The sequence below is a fragment of the Lepidochelys olivacea genome (assembly GCF_965140295.1).
Source record: "Lepidochelys olivacea isolate rLepOli2 genome assembly, chromosome: 9".
In the NCBI taxonomy this organism is placed as follows: Eukaryota; Metazoa; Chordata; order Testudines; family Cheloniidae; genus Lepidochelys; species Lepidochelys olivacea.
This window is the reverse complement of record NC_140419.1, coordinates 101326604-101347595: the sequence shown is the minus strand read 5'-3', so window position 1 is coordinate 101347595 and position 20992 is coordinate 101326604. Positions and strand designations below refer to the sequence as shown.

Genomic DNA, 20992 nt, shown 5'->3' with positions numbered 1-20992 from the left:
CCTGCTTGTCAGCATCAGGAAATTAGTGGACACGGAGCTTATTCGAGACTCTGCTTACCAAATAGCAAGAAACAAGGTGCCCTCTACATTGTGTTCAGGTTACACCTTCAGCCTCCTGGAACATCTGTGATCGCCCACCTGAATGAATAGGGGTTTAGCTACTACACCAAACTCTGATATTCAGGGCTAGCGAAGAAGTGGAACATAGTCCTTAATATCCTTTGTGAGCTGCAGAATCCTACTCCAGTGTGCAACCTTTGTTAAAGGCAAACACACAAACTTCTAGCCCCTGTGATTGTGAACAAATCCTTGAATGCACACAGCACAACTTCTGTGGTGGTGTCTTCTGGATGCAGACAGCCTGAAACGATTGCTCTGAGAGGTGTTAAGTCTGAAACCGCAAGAGGGCAACTGCTAAAGTTAACCTTGGTGTTCCTCCCGCTCCCTAGTTGTCAGACTCTTCCTACACCTTTTATATTGATATAAAATTCTGCAGTATGTCCACAACTGACTCTCTGGGTGGGGGCGGGAAAAGGGGAGCGACGTGAAATGGAATGTGGTATGAAAAGAACACCGGGGAGAGGATGCTGTTCGAGTTTTGAATTGAATTCCATATGAAAACAATTTGCAAATGAGGCTGCCACCGAAGTCAGGTGCTCCCGAACCTGGGGCTGGCTTGCTGGGCACTACACAGGACTCTGGTGACCGTTTGTCCTGAATTGCTTGTGGCTCTGCATGGATCGCAGTCGAAGTCAATAATAGGTGGCTGGAGAGAGGACGGGCATTAGTTGCCAAAACTCTGCCAAACTGACTCTTGGCACGTTCTTCCTGACAAAGAAGTGGGCAGTCCAGGCGGTCCTGTTCCGGAGTTCTAGCCTCTGACCTTCTCTTCCCCTGCCACTGGTTCTCTGGCTAGTAGGGCCTTTTGTTTTCTCTTGAGAACCTAATTATACCAACCATCCTGTAAATGGTCCAGGATACTGAATGTGAGAAGCCTTTAATGGAGCAGGGCAGATGGCCTTGTTTTTGCTAGTTAAATGATGCTTTGAGCACTGACTTTAGGGCAAGGCCTCAAGGACAAGTTGATGGTGACTGGAGTGGCCCAACAGCCACCTGCTCCACCCCCACCCCCAAGTTTTGGGTTTTTATGACCCTGAAATCTCAGTCGGAGCCACAGCTCCTTCAAGCTCCGTTTGCGCTGCTTCAGTGGCACAAAGGGGCTTCATGCAGCAGCTAACTAGCCTCATCTAGGGCCTAGCCTAACCTACTGGCTGCAGGGGGCATCCTGGTATGTGTGTCAGGTGTAGGCTGGGAGCTAGGCCACTGATCCTAGTTAGCAGAGTGATATTTTCAAGACTCTTGTCAGTCAGTGTAAGTTAGAGCAGTCCCAAGGCTGCTCTAAATTGTTCAGGTGGCCAGTTTGGCCCCAGCAGCCTCCCAAGGTTGGAAGGAGGAATGTGGAAGCCACCAGTGCCTCCTTCCCAGGAGGCCTCTGGCCCTGCTCTTTTGCTTCTGGGGATTTGTGAATTTTGACATCAGGGTGGATTTGATTTAAATCACATTGATTTTAAATCACTAGTCAGGAAGACTTGATTTAATCATGCGTTTCTACATAAAAGTGCATTCTTGTTGGTTGTTATAACCATAATACATATTCTTCACCACTCGGAGGTAGATGTAGGTTTCATTTTTAGAAGGTACATGCTATATACATTTTTAAACAGTGATTTATTCTGAAAACTTTTCAGATGAGTTTTACAGATATATCCGAAAATGAAGGATTGTTTGGTTATTTCATTTACCAAAGGTAATTGAAGCAGATAGTTCACCTTCCAATTATTTCATAAATATCTCCAATTCAATAGGTTAATCATTAACATTTGGAGGATTTTCTTGCCATGCTGTATTAGGAGGAGAACATCACCAGATAGACATTTAAATTTGTTTTATTTAACTAAAACAACAACATTAAGTATTCTGGATTTTTTTCTTCAACAGCAAACATATAATATTTTAACAAAACAAGCATATGTCCCTCGCTTCTCACATTTATCTCCAGACTTCTTCTCCTTGTCCAGATCTATTCCACCCCCAACAATCTTCTATTCGTTGAACTGTTTGAAACTTTGCACTTTTAGAAAGAGGTAAGGGATTGATTCTGTGTACACAAATTTGCAGAGGGACAATAGAGTTGATGTCTGTTATTTCTCACCTCTATGTAGTATCTATTTGTTTAAAAACATTTTTGCTGTTAACAAGCATGTTACCTCTGGAGACGCAAATCCACAGTTTGAGAACTGCAAAACTAAGCGTCTCTGATGGTATCTTTTAGACTGAACACTGAGTCCCATTGGGTAGATAGAAAGATTAACCTAAATAAGTGTTTGTTTGTAATTTAAACCTCTCAGGGATTTCTGTATGCCTTTGGGATGGTCTGGTTGGCTCTTACAGGAGCAGGTATGGTTAGTCTGTCTGTCCAATTACTGCTAGACAATATCGGTGTACCTAGTGCGGAGGTGGGCAATTACAGCCTGCGGGCCACGTCCAGCTCGCGGGACTGTCCTGCCCGGCCCTGGAGCTCCCAGCCGGGAAGGCTAGCCTCCGGCCCCTCCCCTGCTGTCACTCCTACCCCGCAGCCAGCGCACTGGGCGGCATGCTCATGCAGGGCAGCACAGCAACGTGCCTGGCTCCGGCACGGTAAGGGGGCGGGGGCTCCCAGGGCAGCAGTCAGGGGACAGGGAGCAGGGGGCAGCTGGATTGGTCAGTGGTTCTGGGGGGGCAGTCAGGGGACGGAGCAGGGGGCGGTTGGATGGGGTGGAGGTTTTGTGGGGGGTGGTCAGGGGACGGGGAACAGGGGGGGTTGGATAGGGCATGGGGAGTCCCATGGGGCCTGTCAGGGGTTGGGGGTGTGGATAGGGGTTGGGGCAGTCAGGGGACAGGGAGTGGGGGGCTTGGATAGGGGGTGGGGTCCCAGGTTACGGGAGGGGGTCTCAGGAGGGGGTGGTCAGGGGACAAGGAGCGGGGCGTTGGATGGGTCAGGGATTCTGAGGGGGGCAGTGAGGGGGCAGATAGAGGGTGGGGGCCAGGCTGATTGGGGAGGCACAGCCTTCCCTACCCGGCCCTCCATATAGTTTTGCACCCCGGTGTGGCCCTCGGGCCAAAAAGTTTGCCCACCCCTGACCTAGTGGATTGAGTGCATTGCAGGGAGCCAGGAATTTCTTAGGGCTGATCTACTCTGGCACTCGCTCAGGGGTGTGGAAAGCAGCCCGCTGGGCGCTGCAAGGCTCTGCGCTGTGACGTGCCAGCCCCCGGAGGCGCGCCCCTCGCGGACGTGGGTGGTTTTAGAGGTCTGCGCCATGCCCGCACAAGGCACGTTAAAGAGCTGCCATGGTAGTGTTTTCATGTTGCCAGGGAAGACACGCCCTTACTTCTAATCCCCGGTGCTTGACTCGGTTGCTCTTTGGCCTTGAGCAAATCTCTTAACTGCTCTGCCTGAGCTTCCCTGTGTCTAAGATTTACTTCATTTCGGGAGGGTGTGGGACTGTTAATGTTAGGGGTAGTTGCACTGTGAGGAATGAGTCATTTGTCAGAAGTGAATGGGACAGTTCAGGGTTTAATGGGAGTTCCTGCTGTGTGTGTGTAACTGGCATGTCTTGGGGCAGGGCTACACTGGAAAGCTCAAAGCGCTGCTTGCTGCGGGAGCGTTCCCACACTCGCACTTCAAAGCGCTGCCGTGGTCGCGCGTGAGCGCTGGGGGAGAGCTCTCCCAGCGCTCCCGGTACTCCACCCCCACCAGGGGATTAGCTTCCAGCGCTCGGAGCCTGTCTACACTAGCGTTTTAAGGCGCTCAGCCTTGCTGTGCTCAGGGGGGTGACTTTTCACACCTCTGAGCCAGCAAGTTAGAGCCCTATAAAATGCAAGTGTAGAGGAGCCCTTAGTATCACTAGAATCTCTGCTAACTAGCTCAGATAAGCATGATTGTGCTCTCAGATTGACAAATGGATTTGCTTCCCAGTAATACTCCATATGGAGAGCGAGACTTTGACTTGTGTAAAATACACTCTCTGCATGTGCAAACACCTCCGCTTTGGGTAGCGAACTACAGAATTTGGAGAATGGTATTAATTATGAAATTGACAACATCCCGATTTTGGAGTCACTTCAGATTCTGTAAATCTCCCTGAAAGACTTTTTTTCCCTCTTGAGATCATATGTTGAGTGGCTGTAAGATTTCTCTTGTGCAAGAACTGGAGAAACCAAATCTGACCAGGCATGCCCTAGGAAGCGACGTGGGAGTGTTCCTGAAACTGTCCACTCCACAGGCTCCCAGAGATGCTCTCGCTCCAGGGTGTGGCTGAGAGCATGACTTTGGAGTGACTAGCACTGGCCTTAGTGCTGGTTGAGGTTTTTGAGCAGAATTGCATATGCATCGACAGTACTGGATTCGGAGAGATTTAGAGAGCTGACTGCTTCTCAAGGTACAGATCGACTAGTTAGCACTTAACCTCCCCCTTCATACTCGCGTCTTTACAGATGTGTGAAGAAGTAAGGGATGTATTACGTCATGCACCGATGGTACATTCAAAGCTTGCTCTCGATGGTTCTGAAGCCCCCTTAGTGCTCACAACCGCGTCCATGTTGACTAAAAGGGCTGGGAGCTGACCTCCTTTAGCTCTCCCACGATGGGAGTGGCTTAGGCCGCAGCACTGCACGCGGCCTTGTCTTGCTGATGCTCAGCTTTCAAAGGGGCCATCGCGTTGTTCTGAACCAGATTCAGCTGGTCTAGGTACAGGAGGGAGAATGACGTTATCGAGGATCCAGCCGAACTCAGAAGCTGTAGGGTTTTTGGTTTCGGCTGTGCCTGCTTCATCCCTGCTTCTGTCTCATGTCCTTTCCCACACGAGAGCTGCTGCTGGTGTGCATTTCTTCTCCAGTATCCCAGCCCCGTCGGACCCCGGTGGCCAGAGGTGGAGAGGGGTAATTGGAAGAAGCTGGTACTCAAGTGCTCCGTAACCCCTTTGACCTTTCTCTGGAGAGTCGAGATGCTGGTGCTTAAAGTTCAGAGCTTGTCTTGGGAGCATGCAAAGAAGTCATGAAATCCAGAGTTTAGTTGTACAGAGAGAACATATAAAAGACAGCACACGATACCAAGAGATTTTGTAATGTCTGAAAGCCCATGTGGTAAATCTGCAGTATCTAAGTCTTGCTGTCATGTGCGAATCGCTTGCAAAGAACCAAGAGAAAACCGTTCAGACTAGTGACCTGTAAATGTCTGTCTTGTTGCATATTTGTAAACTGAAACTTTAATTATGGTCTGGGATAGAACCACCAGATAAGGACTAGATGTCCTAGTTAATACGCTGTATTACTGATAATGTCTCACGAAGGCATAGGACAGCATTCATAGTGTGTGTGGTGACATGAATGGAGATAATTCATAAAGGACACCTACACTTTAGCTGTGAGACTTGTTGCTGGGTTGGGCAGAAGGCTGGGGGAATCAGGATTATCTTTTTAAAAAAAATAAAATAAAATATGAATCTTATTTAGTTTCTTCAGTAGTTTTGCCTGACTAGCTCTTTTGTTCTATGTAGCACACTTCTTAACTGCTCATAGTGCTCCCCAAAAGTTCAGTGTCAACATAGCTATCTCCTGAACCTCCTCGTTCAAGGGAAAGGGTAGCAGTACTGTGTACTTCCTCAGGCAACCAGGTACACCAGCCTATGTTATCCACTCCTGTACCTGATGCAGAATGCCTGGCTGTGATGTTCTTATACGCCCTGTTTGTTCCAGTTAGTATAAGTTAGAGCTGCCTTTAGACTGCCCTGGTGCACAGCCAGCCCAAGATCAAGGGAGTACAAAAGGTAGTTTTAAAGCCACCTTTGTATTTCTCTCGCTGTCTTCCTGACTTCTGCTGTGTGCTCCTCGGCTGCAGTTGAGACCAGATGACTCATTTTCCTGGCTGAAGTATTTTTGTTAATAAAATGCAATGAAAATCTGTTGGCAGAGTATTTAAATCTTCAGAATGACCACGGATTCTTTACCACTCTCAATTCTTCAATCACCTGAGAGTTTTATTCAGGGTGGAGTAAACTCCCCTGCTAGCATGGGGGGGGGGGGGGGGGATGGATTGATCGCCCTCTAAAAGAGGGGCTTAATAAAAGCAATTTCTTAACATGAATAGTGTATAAAACCTGCCTCACTTATCCTTGATGGGGTTTGTATTTCTGTGCATCAAGTCAGAGATCAAGTCAATGTAATAAAAAATGCTTGCTTGGTAACTTGTCTTTTGCTTGTGATGTCTGATGTGAAGCCTGTCTGTCGTGTTATAGGACAAACAGCGTGGGTTTGTGCTTTAAAAGTAGCTGGACTTTTTATTAATATATTTATTACAAAGTACACAGGCCAGTGTTGAACTGCGTACACTCGTAAGGTTCTGGAGAGGCAGTGATAGAAGTGGCTGTTGTGGGTGTGGGAGAAATATGCCACTTTTTTGTAAATGTTTTGCAGTGTAATGCTAGCTTCTCAGGAAGAGTATTTTAAGTTGTAGTATTCAGTCAGCATGTTCTCATTTGCTGGCAGGAAGTGTTGTAACTTGCTGTTTAGAATTGCAATTGTGAGAGGAATGCTGGATTTCCAGATTAACTTTCTGGGCGTGGGTCTGGGTGAGGTGCCATTAGTCCCAGGACTATGCAAGGGAGCAGGGTTGCTCTCCTCTCAGAACAGGAGGAGGAAAGGTAAGGATATCTTATTCTGTGAGCCAGCATTTTAACCTCAGCTTGAATTTACTACATTTCCTGGTAGCCCTGGATGCTGGTAGTTTGTACATGAATTTGTGCATGCTTGAGAGAGATGCCTTTCCTTTATTTTTTTGTAGTAGCTTCTGATGCTGTAGCCCGATATGCAAAGCAAGTAGCTTTAGCCGAAGAAAACCAAATCCTAGCGAACATGGTTTTCATCTGTGCTCCTGATCAAATATCACTCACTGTATGTTAGCTGTGTCTCGTTTGTTTGGAGTGCTGTGATGTAAATATAATTCAGTGTTCATTAGTTGTCTTTGTTAGAGAGTGAAGTGACAAGACATAACTCTTTTTTAAAAACTAGCTGGACTGTGGTCCTCCCTTCCACCCTCCCGCGCAAGCACTTACCGTAGTTTAATAATTTTAAATGGCTTTCTGCAATGTTGAAATGCTAGTACCATTTAAGCTTGCATTCCACTGTAACTTGCTGAAAGGTGCTAAACATTTAGTGCTGGTAGCTCTATGCATCTGCTTCTGTATATGAAGGATCTAAGCAAGAAGAACAAGTTTTTACGGGAGTATCTGGGAATACTACTGGCTCTGGAGTCCAAATGCTCTTTTTCAGAGGATTACAGCAAACCGGAGTCAGTACCCCTCTGATCGTTTATTTAAATACACATTGCTGGCATGATATGAAACAGTGCTTTAGTGAGTGGAAGGCATCTGGCATTGTAGGTTAGGAAGTGTTGATGTCTGAGGCTGAAATACACTAATCTTCCATAGAAGTTTCATAGTGGAAAAATAGCCCTATGGCTTATTTGAAAGCCATAATACACTAGTTATAAATACTTTGACTAATGGTGCCTGTCAAGGTTCCTTCCCCGCTCTGAACTCTAAGGTACAGATGTGGGGACCTGCATGAAAACCCCATAAGCTTATTTTTACCAGCTTAGGTTAAAACTTCCCCAAGGTACAAACTATTTTACCTTTTGCCCTTGGACTTTATTGCTGCCATCACCAAGCGTCTAACAAATATATAACAGGGAAAGAGCCCGCTTGGAAATGTCTTTCCTCCCCAAACCCTACACCCCCTTTCCTGGGGAACGCTTGATAAAAATCCTCACCCATTTGCATAGGTGAACACAGACCCAAACCCTTGGATCTTAAGAACAATGAAAAAGCAGTCAGGTTTTTAGAAGAAGAATTTTAATTGAAGAAAAAAAGTAAAAGAATCACCTCTGTAAAATCAGGATGGTAAAGACCTTACAGGGTAATCAGATTCCAAACATAGAGAATCCCTCTAGGCAAAACCTTAAGTTACAAAAAGACACAAACAGGAATATACATTCCATTCAGCACAGCTTATTTTATCAGCCATTAAACAAAACAGAATCTAAAGCATCTCTAGCTAGATTACTTACTAAATTCTGAGACTCCATTCCTTTCTGTTCCCGGCAAAAGCATCACACAGACAGAGAGAGCCTTTGTTTCTCCCCCTCCTCCAGCTTTTGAAAGTATCTTGTCTCCTCATTGGTCATTTTGGTCAGGTGCCAGCGAGGTTATCCTAGCTTCTTAACCCTTTACAGATGAAAGGGTTTTTCCTCTGGCCAGGAGGGATTTTAAAGGTGTTTACCCTTCCCTTTATATTTATGACAGTGCCATTTTCAGGTGCAGCTAGCAAGAGATGTTAAGAGTAACAAGAAGGGTTTCTTCAGGTATGTTAGCAACAGGAAGAAAGTCAAGGAAAGTGTGCGCCCCTTACTGAATGAGGGAGGCAACCTAGTGACAGAGGATGTGGAAAAAGCTAATGAACTCAATGCTTTGTTTGCCTCTGTCTTCACGAACAAGGTCAGCTCCCAGACTACTGCATTGGGCAGCACAGGATGGGGAGGAGGTGACCGGCCCTCTGTGGAGAAAGAAGTGGTTCGGGACTATTTCGAAAAGCTGGATGAGCACAAGTCCATGGGGCCAGACGCGCTGCATCCGAGAGTGCTAAAGGTGTTGGCAGATGTGATTGCAGAGCCATTGACCATTATCTTTGAAAAGTCATGGTGATCGGCGGAGGTCCCGGACAACTGGAAAAAGGCTAATGTAGTGCCCATCTTTAAAAAAGGGAAGGAGGAGGATCCTGGGAACTACAGGCCAGTCAGCCTCACCTCAGTCCCCGGAAAAATCATGGAGCAGGTCCTCAAGGAATTAATTCTGAAGCACTTAGAGAAGAGGGAAATGATCAGCAACAGTCAGCATGGATTCACCAAGGGCAAGTCATGTCTGACTAACCTAATTGCCTTCTATAACAAGATAACTGGCTCTGTGAATGAAGGGAAAGCAGTGGACATGTTATTCCTTGACTTTAGCAAAGTTTTTGATACGGTATCCCACAGTATTCTTTCTAGCAAGTTAAAGTAATATGGGCTGGATGAATGGACTATAAGGTGGATAGAAAGCTGGCTAGATTGTCGGGCTCAACGGGTAGTGATCAATGGCTCCATGTCTAGTTGGCAGCTGGTATTAAGTGGAGTGCCCCAAGGGTCAGTCCTGGCGCCTGTTTTGTTCAGTATCTTCATAAATGATCTGGAGGATGGTGTGGATTGCACCCTCAGCAAGCTTTCAGATGACGCTAAACTGGGAGGAGAGGTAGATACGCTGGAGGGTAGGGATAGGATACAGAGGGCCCTAGACAAATTAGAGGATTGGGCCAAAAGAAATCTGGTGAGGTTCAACAAGGACAAGTGCAGAGTCCTGCACTTAGCAAGGAAGAATCCCATGCACCGCTACAGACTAGGGACCGAATGGCTCGGCAGCAGTTCTGCAGGAAAGGACCTAGGGGTTACAGTGAATGAGAAGCTGGATCTGAGTCAACAGTGGGCCGTTGTTGCCAAGAAGGCTAATGGCATTTTGGGCTGTATAAGTAGGGGCATTGCCAGCGGATCGAGGGACGTGATCGTTCCCCTCTATTCGACATTGGTGAGGCCTCATCTGGAGTACTATGTCCAGTTTTGGGCCCCACATTACAAGAAGGATGTGAAAAAATTGGAAAGCGTCCAGCGGAGGGCAACAAAAATTATTAGGAGGCTGGAACACATGAGTTATGAGGAGAGGCTGAGGGAACTGGGATTGTTTAGTCTGCGGAAGAGAAGAATGAGGCGGGGATTTGATAGCTGCTTTCAACTACCTGAAAGGGGGTTCCAAAGAGGATGGCTCTAGGCTGTTCTCAATGGTAGCAGATGACAGAACGAGGAGTAATGGTCTCAAGTTTCAGTGGGGGAGGTTTAGGTTGGATATTAGGAAAAACTTTTTCACTGGGAGGGTGGTGAAACACTGGAATGCGTTACCTAGGGAGGTGGTGGAATCTCCTTCCTTAGAAGTTTTTAAAGTCAGGCTTGACAAAGCCCTGGCTGGGATGATTTTGTTGGGAATTGGTTCTGCTTTGAGCAGGGGGTTGGACTCGATGACCTCCTGAGGTCCCTTCCAATCCTGATATTCTATGATTCTATGATTACCTGTAGATGTGGTGGATGCTCTGTCAATTGAGGCTTTTAAAGTTAGAGCAGCTCTCCTTGAGGCATACAGCTGGAGGTTATGGGTTTGATGCAACAATCACTGGGTGAAATTCTCTGGCTTGTGTTATATAGGTGGTTAGGCTAGGTCATAATGGTTCCTTCTGGCCTTAATATCCATTAACTTCTGGTGCATACAACAAAGGTTCACAGCTGCCTCTCTTCTCTGTAGCAGCAGAGCTTGGCTGATCTTGCCTTGGGCATGACTGTGTTGGCAAGTATATTCCCTTGGCTCCCTGTGCCTTTCCTCCTCTGTAATTAATTTACTCTGGGGAGGAGAGTGGAACACATTGCTGTCTTTAAGGAAAACTTAATTTCACTACAGCAGATACAAATTTAATTTCACAAAGGTTTGCAATCTTTTTGGGAGGGAAAGGCTGGCAGAGTTTTTCCTGCTATTCGGTACTTCAGTCTAACCTTTTTTTATCTGCTTCGATTAAAGATTCTGTCTCCTCCTTAACAGCCTCTCTGCAGTAAAGAAGCATCGTTGCTCTTTCAGTATTGCCCTCCCCTCCACTAATCTTGAGAGGATTACAAAGAAGTGCTCAGTTGTGTGTGGTTATTTTTTAGAAGAACCATCATAGGCAAGAAGTTATTTTCCTTTTTGCTTTCTTTAGTTCTTTCTGGTACCAAGGGGAGAGAGTTCTTTCTATTGGCTGAATGGTCTCTCTCCCCTCAAAATCAAGTTCTTGTTTTCCTCCCATATCTAATCTATGCCCTTTTGATCAGCGTCTCTCTCTAGTAAGGAAGCTGTCAGCTGAAATTCTTCTTAAACCCCTGAAAATACAGTAAGTTCTTGGTCATGATAATGGTCTCTTGGGTTTCACAGTGGCTTGTTTCTAGTTTAGGAATGTATTCACTGTGTGGCGTTTTTCTGTTAAAATGTATTGTTCGTAATCTGCATAATGGGTACAAATCTCTGATAGGGTGGCATTTTGTTCCTGGCTTTACAGCTTGAAGACTGCTTCTGTTTGACACTCAAATTGATCAGATCTTGTTTGGAAAAATGCTTGGAGAGTGTTTCTGTATTTTTGAAAAGGGTTACACAAATGGAGATATGAAAGCAGTTGCTGAAACTTGCTATAGTCTAACTCCTTTACGGGCCGGGAATGGAACAACACTCAGTTATGAATTAAATAAGCTTGTTTGCAGGGATGGGGTAAGCAGTGTCTAAGGGCTTGTGTACATTGTGCCACAGTGTGCTCAACAAGGCTGAGCGTTCGAGAGAGAGCACAACGCATTAGGGCCATGGCCCTGTCTAGACCCTGCTGGCACAAACTGGAAGATGTCTCATGCACATTAACATAGTCCTGTGGGATCTCTGCGTAGGAGAGAACGTGCTCCGAAGTATGGATAAATAAAATCAAGACCTCTTGGGTTCAACCCATTGTGTTGGCATGTGAGCGTAACCCACAGGCTGGTCAGTTCCCCCTTGTGCCCCATTCAGAAGATAGGCGTTACAGCCCCCAGCTAGAGAGCCTGGCTCAGTCTCTGGAGACTCCTGTTTCTTGCTCTGGAGGTCCCTGGTTCCGTCACTGGTGTTGTGCTCTCTAGAATTACACCGGAGGAGCAGTGCTTAGAGTCTAGCTTCTTGTGAGCCTTTAGAGAGGCAAATTTCCTGTCTAGAGACCAGGCTGTGCTAGGGTATGGTTTTGTGACAGCTCTGGGGGTGGGATGGGGAGGACAGGATTGGGGGAGGCAGTGTCCTCTCATTCCATAGCCAGAAAGAATGAGTTCCCTGTACACTGAATGCTGGCCAGGTCAAGCTGGGGAATCTCCGGGGAAGAGCAGCTGCTTGGAACCCAAAGGGTCAGGAAATGCTTAGGGTCTGATGCGTGGGGGCCAGAGGCTTCTGGGAGGAGGCAATGTAGTCTGACAGGTTTCAGAGTAACAGCCGTGTTAGTCTGTATTCGCAAAAAGAAAAGGAGTACTTGTGGCACCTTAGAGACTAACCAATTTATTAGAGCATAAGCTTTCGTGAGCTACAGCTCACTTCATCAGATGCATATCGTGGAAACTGCAGCAGACTTTATATATACACAGAGAATATGAACCAATACCTCCTCCCACCCCACTGTCCTGCTGGTAATAGCTTATCTAAAGTGATCATCAGGTGGGCCATTTCCAGCACAAATCCAGGTTTTCTCACCCTCCACCCCCCCACACAAATTCACTCTCCTGCTGGTGATAGCCCATCCACAGTGACAACTCTTTACACAATGTGCATGACAATCAAGTTGGGCTATTTCCTGCACAAATCCAGGTTTTCTCACATCCCCCCCACCCCCATATACACACAAACTCACTCTCCTGCTGGTAATAGCTCATCCAAACTGACCACTCTTCAAGTTTAAATCCAAGTTAAACCAGAACATCTGGGGGGGGTGGGTGGGTAGGAAAAAACAAGAGGAAACAGGCTACCTTGCATAATGACTTAGCCACTCCAAGTCTCTATTTAAGCCTAAATTAATAGTATCCAATTTGCAAATGAATTCCAATTCAGCAGTTTCTCGCTGGAGTCTGGATTTGAAGTTTTTTTGTTTTAAGATAGCGACCTTCATGTCTGTGATTGCGTGACCAGAGAGACTGAAGTGTTCTCCGACTGGTTTATGAATGTTCTAATTCTTGACATCTGATTTGTGTCCATTTATTCTTTTACGTAGAGACTGTCCAGTTTGACCAATGTACATGGCAGAGGGGCATTGCTGGCACATGATGGCATATATCACATTGGTGGATGTGCAGGTGAACGAGCCTCTGATAGTGTGGCTGATGTTATTAGGCCCTGTGATGGTGTCCCCTGAATAGATATGTGGGCACAATTGGCAACTGGCTTTGTTGCAAGGATAAGTTCCTGGGTTAGTGGTTCTGTTGTGTGGTATGTGGTTGTTGGTGAGTATTTGCTTCAGGTTGGGGGGCTGTCTGTAGGCAAGGACTGGCCTGTCTCCCAAGATTTGTGAGAGTGTTGGGTCATCCTTTAGGATAGGTTGTAGATCCTTAATAATGCGTTGGAGGGGTTTTAGTTGGGGGCTGAAGGTGACGGCTAGTGGCGTTCTGTTATTTTCTTTGTTAGGCCTGTCCTGTAGTAGGTGACTTCTGGGAACTCTTCTGGCTCTATCAATCTGTTTCTTTACTTCTGCAGGTGGGTATTGTAGTTGTAAGAGAGCTTGACAGAGATCTTGTAGGTGTTTGTCTCTGTCTGAGGGGTTGGAGCAAATGCGGTTGTATCGCAGAGCTTGGCTGTAGACGATGGATCGTGTGGTGTGGTCAGGGTGAAAGCTGGAGGCATGCAGGTAGGAATAGCGGTCAGTAGGTTTCCGGTATAGGGTGGTGTTTATGTGACCATTGTTTATTAGCACTGTAGTGTCCAGGAAGTGGATCTCTTGTGTGGACTGGACCAGGCTGAGGTTGGTGGTGGGATGGAAATTGTTGAAATCATGGTGGAATTCCTCAAGGGCTTCTTTTCCATGGGTCCAGATGATGAAGATGTCATCAATATAGCGCAAGTAGAGTAGGGGCTTTAGGGGACGAGAGCTGAGGAAGCGTTGTTCTAAATCAGCCATAAAAATGTTGGCATACTGTGGGGCCATGCGGGTACCCATAGCAGTGCCGCTGATCTGAAGGTATACATTGTCCCCAAATGTGAAGTAGTTATGGGTAAGGACAAAGTCACAAAGTTCAGCCACCAGGTTAGCCGTGACATTATCGGGGATAGTGTTCCTGACGGCTTGTAGTCCATCTTTGTGTGGAATGTTGGTGTAGAGGGCTTCTACATCCATAGTGGCCAGGATGGTGTTATCAGGAAGATCACCGATGGATTGAAGTTTCCTCAGGAAGTCAGTGGTGTCTCGAAGGTAGCTGGGAGTGCTGGTAGCGTAGGGCCTGAGGAGGGAGTCTACATAGCCAGACAATGTAGTCTGATTCACCTTTGTCAAGGAGGGAAGTGCCTGTATCACACAGCACCTGGAGGCCCTGCTGTGCTCGGTGTTCTCCGTACACTTAGTCAGAGAGGCTTCCTGCTCGAACAGTTTCCATTCCAGACAGTTGCTGGGAGGAAGGAAACACTGCCCACAGAGGGAGAATGAGACTTGCCTAAGGTGCCATAGCACCTACTGAATACCAGCGCCTTAACGACAAGATTCAGAGTAACAGCCGTGTTAGTCTGTATTTGCAAAAAGAAAAGGAGGACTTGTGGCACCTTAGAGACTAACCCATTTAAAGTGAGCTGTAGCTCACGAAAGCTTATGCTCAAATAAATTGGTTAGTCTCTAAGGTGCCACAAGTCCTCCTTTTTCTTTTAACAACAAGAACATCCTTTCCCCCTTCCCACACTCCGCCTGAGAAAGGAGCTGAAACCTGGTGAGATCAGGTGTTATAAATTCCAGACAGAATCAACAGTTTGTCTCCCCACCCCACACGCCGCCATGGGAGATGTCTTGAAATGAGCACCTGCTCCTTGCAGTACGTGAAGCCATGAGTTCAATTAACAGGAAAGACTGCCACTGTATTTTCACAGTTGATGTGAATAAGTCTTCTTGTAATCCAGTGTCAAGGAAAACAATTTAGCAGGTTTTGTTTTTCAGATGGCCCATGCATTAATGCGGGAGTGGCTGCTTTGCTAAAATATAGACATTAGCTAAACTATAATGTTTTGGAAATAGTTGGCAAGCAGGTCTCTTAAGATTGAGTTAGAGCAATAGTTTAACTGGTTTCTGCTGCATGCTATACAGATTCTGAATACTTTGTTTATAACGAAGTTTTTGGAGTATGATCATCCTACCACTTAAGGTACTAGATTTATTTACAGTTGGCAAATGATAATCTAACCTATTCACTCCATCTTCTCCCCGTTATTCGTGGAAACAGCTCCCTTCCTTTCAAGGTAGCACTGTCTGTAGGTACTCCGTACTTCTATTACTCCCCAGTGCATGTGTTCTTTTGAAGGGCTTGTCTACATGACAGGTTGTCAGTCTAATTTGTCGCTCAGGGGTGTGAATAAGCCACCCCCGGCATGATGTAAGTTACACGGAGCTAAGTGCTGCTTGCAGGCGGGGAGTCATGATGCCGACAGGAAAGAGCGCTCCTCACCTGCTGGGCTTCAGTGGCTCAGCTGTGTTGCTGCAGCATGGGACCCCTGCTTCAGCTCCGGCTTGGGTGGGCGGTGGTGGGAAGCTGTAGATGCTGTCGCCGTGTGTCTGTCTCTCCACTTCCCTGCTTCGCCCCCTCTTGTGCAGATTGATTTCTGGGTTTAACTTTTCAAGGGGTTAGCATGAGTCTTAATAAACAGGGCTGTAACCGGTTCCTGCATAGTCAACCCCCGCCGTCTCTCTAGCACGCTCCTGTCTCTCTGCCACCAGGGTGGGAAATTATCTGCATGCTGTCACCAGAGGGGCCTGCTGATAGGAAACGAAGGGAGATTTTACTGGGAGGCCGAATCCCCGGGGTGTGGCTGGCAATCTGGATTTGGCTGTCCCGAGGACTGAGTCTAAAAGATGCAGCCAGAGTCTCTTTGCCTTTGAGGATTCCCACCGGACAGTGCTTCATCCTCCCCTCTCTCTGGCCCTTCCTGGAGAGATGTGGTGGTGCCATCTGTCAGGCAGAAGGCGAAGAGGTAATACTGGGACACGTATCTGTAGCCCCAGTCTTCGTTTTTGAACAACTGCTGCTTACCCCTAGGTGCAGCCTCCTTGCTCTCAGTGTGCCAGGTGAATTCCCCCAGGAGAGCTTCTGCTGCTCCACGTTTGGAGTGAGCAGGGTCCTGTCCCGCATTGCGTGTCGGAGGTAGAGCACACAGCATTGAGCAACCTTCTCTCCTTAACCTCCCTCTGCTCTCCATCTCTGCCAACCAGACAAAGAGCTGCTGTGAAGCTACAGATTGCATGCAGCAGGTGTGACTGATCTCTCCTCCGACTTCCCTGCCTCTGACAACAGCACAGTGAGGGTGCTAGGTGGGGCCTGTGGCTGCATTCCCAGGAGTAACTGTGCTTTTAACATGAGCTTTATTAACTACTTAATTGCTCCGGTTGGGATTTCCTGCCAGCTGAGCTAATGCTAAATGTCTCTGTGCCTAATGGCTTGAGTTTCACAGTCTCCAGCACTGGACCCAACCTTGCTGATTGTATAGCCAATGGATATAGTTGTACATTGGCAAGGCTTGCTTGTGTCGTAGAAATCTTCGAGTAATAGGAACTGTCTGAGCCCTTCCTAGAATAAGTGGTGGCAAGTCTGCCCCCAGCCTGGGTTTTCTCCAAGACTGCATGGAGAAGCCAACACTCCTTCTCGACCAGCTCCCCAAAGTGAGGATTCTGGACTTACCAAATCAGCTTTTTGTTTTTTCTCTCCGGGGGATAAGTTTGAGTGTGGGGAGTTCCCAGGGACATCTGGAAAAGCCTCTTTGCAGCTCACACGCAAGAGGGCTTGGGGGATTCCACCCTTTGGTCTCCGTCCCTTCATCTCACACTGCCCCAAACAAATCCTTGTTCTTGAAGGAGCCCCAGTGCATCCACTCCAACACTGCAAAAATCTCTCCCGGAACCTATCGCGGAAAAGTGAGCTCTGGTAGAAACATCCCAGCAGGAGAGCTATTTCAATAATCCCCGGCTGCTGGGGAAAAGTGCGTCTGCATGGTGGAACTCCTGCAGCGCTCTGTCCCACAGTGACATGGCTCCAAATCCTGTCGTGATCCCCTGCCAGTGCCCTGGCAGGGCTTGCCGCGACCAACTCCAAACTGTATTTCAACTCCCCTGATGAATTCGGCAGATCCCCCGGATATTGGAAGCTAGCGCTATAGTGTCGGGAGCGAAATATCTTCTAGTCTACACGCAAATCAGCAGAGCAGCAGCAGAGCAGGTCTCTGCCTCTCTTGGTGTGCTTGTCTTCAGTGGTTTGCCAGCTGCACCCTGGCAGGGTTCATGGAAAGGTGACGTTTGTCAACATACTCTAGGTGACCTTATTGGATTTGATTCTCCTCTGGATGCTCCCTGCCCATGTGTCCCACGCCACTTTCACCTGTTTGCCTCTTGGGGCACGTCTACACTGCAGTGAAAGACCTGCAGCGTAGCCACAGCAGGCCTTTGTTGGCTGACTTGGACTGTGGCTGTGGGGCTAGACACTTGGGCAGGAGCACAGGATATGAAACCCCATGACCTGGGCTCCAGCCCACGCCTGAATGTCTAGGCTGCTATCTTTAGCACTGCAGCCCAAGCCCTATGAGCACCAGTCAACTGAGCTGGGCCCTGAGCCTGGTGCCGGGTGTTTTATTGCAGGGTAGGCATACCTATGGAGAGCTCTGGGAGTCCCTGCATCTCTGGTGGGAGACAAAAGCTCAGTGTAAACAAATCCAAGCACTTTTATTCCCATTGTGAGAGTACTTCCTAGTTCCAGGAAGCAGAAAAATTGGGAGTGGGTGAAGGGGGAGGGAGACAGTTGGGACATACAATGGGATTTTTTAAAGTTTATAAATTGTCCCATAAACCAAGTTCTAACTGACATTAAATCAGAGTTAACCATCTGAGCCGCTGCAGAAACAGGGAGCAGTGGATTTAAAAACTACAGATAAGCGTGGAATTCAATTTAGAGCTGGCTCAGCATCTTTAGAAGAAACTTCAAATGGTCCCGTGCTGCTCAGCGGCAGAACGTCTCCAAGGTCCCTTCTGGCCTTGAAACCTGTAATGAGTACTCGGTTATTCCCTTCCTTAATGGGGAAAAGAGGACTGCCTGCATTGGCCGCAAGATGCTCACAATAGCTAGGTGTCGGAAGGATGATATTTTTCGCGGTAAACACGGATTTCACTGAACACACAGGCATGCGCACACATACACGAAAAACCATTTCCACTGATAGCAATTTTACAGATGGGCAAAGGAAGAGCCGTGCTGCTTGGGAACGTTGAGTTGGATTTAAGAATATATACTTGCCACATTTTGACATGTGATGTTGACAGATTGTTTTAATGGTTTTAGAGCTTTAACTCTTTTTGAATCTTAAAATCTGTCATTAAATAACTAATAGACCCCCCCGCCAATTTCCTGCAACTGTGAAAATTTAAATTGATAATGATGAAATAAACATTGATGTACATCAATTATTTAAAAAAAAATAGAAATTTGAACACTTCCAGCTGTAACTAGTGCTGGTAGAAAACATCAGAAATGAAGGTAACTATAATATCTCTCATGCTTCAGAGCTTCGGCCGATTGCCTGCAGGAGTCAGGAAGGAATGTCTCTCCCAAAGTACATGCATTTGATTTTCTCACCTTCCTCTGAAGCATCAGAGATTGGCCACAGGTAGACATGGGATACAAGGTGGGGTGGGTCAGCGCTCGGAGGCAGTACAGAAATCCTTTTTAGATGCCCAACTGGTGTCTTGCTCATATGCTCAGGGACATACCAAGTGGGGGCCTACAGCGATCAGTTCTGGGTCCGGTTCTGTTAAATATCTTTCAGTTATTTAGATAATGGCATACAGAGTACACTTATAAAGTTTGTGGACAATACCAAGCTGGGAGGAGTTGCAAGTGCTTTGGAGGATAGGATTAAAATTCAGAATGATCTGGAGAAATGGTCTGAAGTAATTAGGATGAAATTCAATAAGGACAGATGCAAAGCACTCCATTTAGGAAGGAACAATCAGTTGCTCACGTACAAAATCGGAAATGACTTCCTAGGAAGGAGGACTGTGGAAAGGGATCTGGGGGTCCTCGTGGATCACAAGCTAAATGTGAGTCAACAGTGTAACGCTATTGCAAAAAGTGTATTAGCAGGAGTGTTGTAAGCAAGACATGAGAAGTAATTCTTCCACTCTAGTCCACGCTGATTAAGCCTCAACTGGAGTATTGTGTCCAGTTCTGGGCGCCACATTTCAGGAAAGATGTGGACAAATTGGAGAAAGTCCAGAAAAGAGCAACAAACATGATTAAAGGCCTAGAAAATATGACCTATGAGGGAAGATTGAAAAAACTGGATTTGGTTTAGTTTGTAGAAGAGAAGACTGAGTGGGGACATAACAGTTTTCAAGTACATAAGAGGTTGTTACAAGGAAGAGGGAGGTGAATTGTTCTTGTTAACCTGAGGGTAGGACAAGAAGCAATGGGCTTAAATTGCAGCCAGGGCAGTCTAGGTTGGACATTAGGAAAAACTTCCTAACCGTCAGGGTGGTTAAGCACTGGAATAAATTGCTTGGGGAGGTTGTGGAATTTCCATCATTGGAGGTTTTTAAGAGCAGGTTGGACAAACACCTGTCAGGGATGGTCTAGATAATACTTAGTCCTTCCATGAGTGCAGGGGACTGGACTGGATGACTTTTCGAGGGTCCCTTCCAGTTCTATGATTCTGTGATTCTATACTGACCAACAGATTTGGGGTTGGGAACGAATTTCCCCCCATGTTGGATTGGCAGAGGCCCGGGAGATTTTTGCCTTCCTCTGCAAGATGGGGTGCGGGTTGCCTGACTGGATCATCTGGGCATTTCTTACCTACTGAGTTCTCTGCCATGGCAGGGGACTCAGGTGTTGGTGGTAGCTTTGTCTTTCCTGTTCTCTGCCTGTGACACAGCAGGTCATTCTTCTGACACCTGATCTGCTTTAGTCTAACTAAACTCATTGGACTAAACTTAGGGGTAGCTGGGTGAAATTTAATGGCTTGTGATATACAGGAGCTCAGATCAAATGGTTCCTTCTGATCTTAAACTCTACAAAACTTCATTTGGGAACAGAGCTGAAATTCATAGACCTGAAACTTGATGTGCACTGGCTTCTGTATGCAGAATTTTGTTTCTCTGACAATACTCTAGGGATGTTTAAAGCACTTCCAAACAACGAACGAAGGGCCGGAAGTACAGTGACTGCAAGCAAAGCTGTACCTGCCCAGGAACGAGTGCTTGCTTAACGCTTCGACACCAGACCCAAGCACAGAGGAAATGCTGGCCAGGTCGCCAGAAACTTTTCCCATTTACACATGGACAGATGCGAGATTTCGGCCATTGTCCCTGGAGAGTCCATGTCACTGAACATAAGAACGGCCAGACTGGGTCAGACCAAAGGATCCATCTAGCCCAGTATCCTGTCTTCCGACAGTGGCCAGTGCCAGGTGCCCCAGAGGGACTGAACAGAACAGACCAGACCACTGGTTTTCCTTTCCCCAAAGCTAATAGCTCAGTTTCTCTTTTTGTGCCAGCAGCCTAGGACCTTTGAGTAATCCTGCAGTAACAAACGAACGTGCTCCTCCTGAGGCTGGGAAAGGATTTGGTAAACAAGGAAACACACTGTAGACTTCAGACTTCCAAATGGTGATACCAAGAATGAGAGGACAGGTCACATCATAGGTTTTCATGTGCTGGCAATGGCTCGCTGACCGCTTCTGGTGTCTGGGGAAACGAGTGTCTGATCAGTCGCATGTGCAGGGCAGAGCTCCACGCTCTCATGTCAGGACCGATCTTGTTGGCAATAAAACCCCAGAGAATTATCTCCGGCTGGACCTGAATCAAAGGAATCTGAGGAGCCTTTGCAAGTATGTACTGTAATTGCTGGTAGTCAGGGGGCATACCTTTGCAAGTATGTACTGTAATTGCTGGTAGTCTCCCCGCCCTCTCAGATGTCTGCAAACCTGGCATTTAACCTCTGGCCCAAAGCAACAGCCACCTCCCCAGAGATGTCATCCTCTACTAGGCCTCATGCCCAGCACACCTGGCTCCC

General features: G+C 47.0%; 1 protein-coding gene across 7 annotated transcripts in view; it reads left to right on the top strand.

Annotated features, from left to right (window-relative positions):
- The window catches only part of PLS3 (plastin 3), an 87572-nt gene that overhangs the window by 20138 nt on the left and 46442 nt on the right, over positions 1-20992 (top strand). Inside the window, exon 1 of one of the 7 annotated variants that reach the window (XM_084639412.1) lies at positions 6676-6737. The exons of 5 other annotated variants lie outside the window; for them this stretch is intronic. In XM_084639412.1, coding sequence (XP_084495538.1) covers positions 6691-6737 — 47 coding nt within the window. In that variant the 5' untranslated portion in view covers positions 6676-6690. Of the gene's footprint in view, positions 1-6675; positions 6738-20992 lie in introns of those variants that run through there. One more of the 7 variants, XM_084639416.1, reaches the window with a different exon arrangement.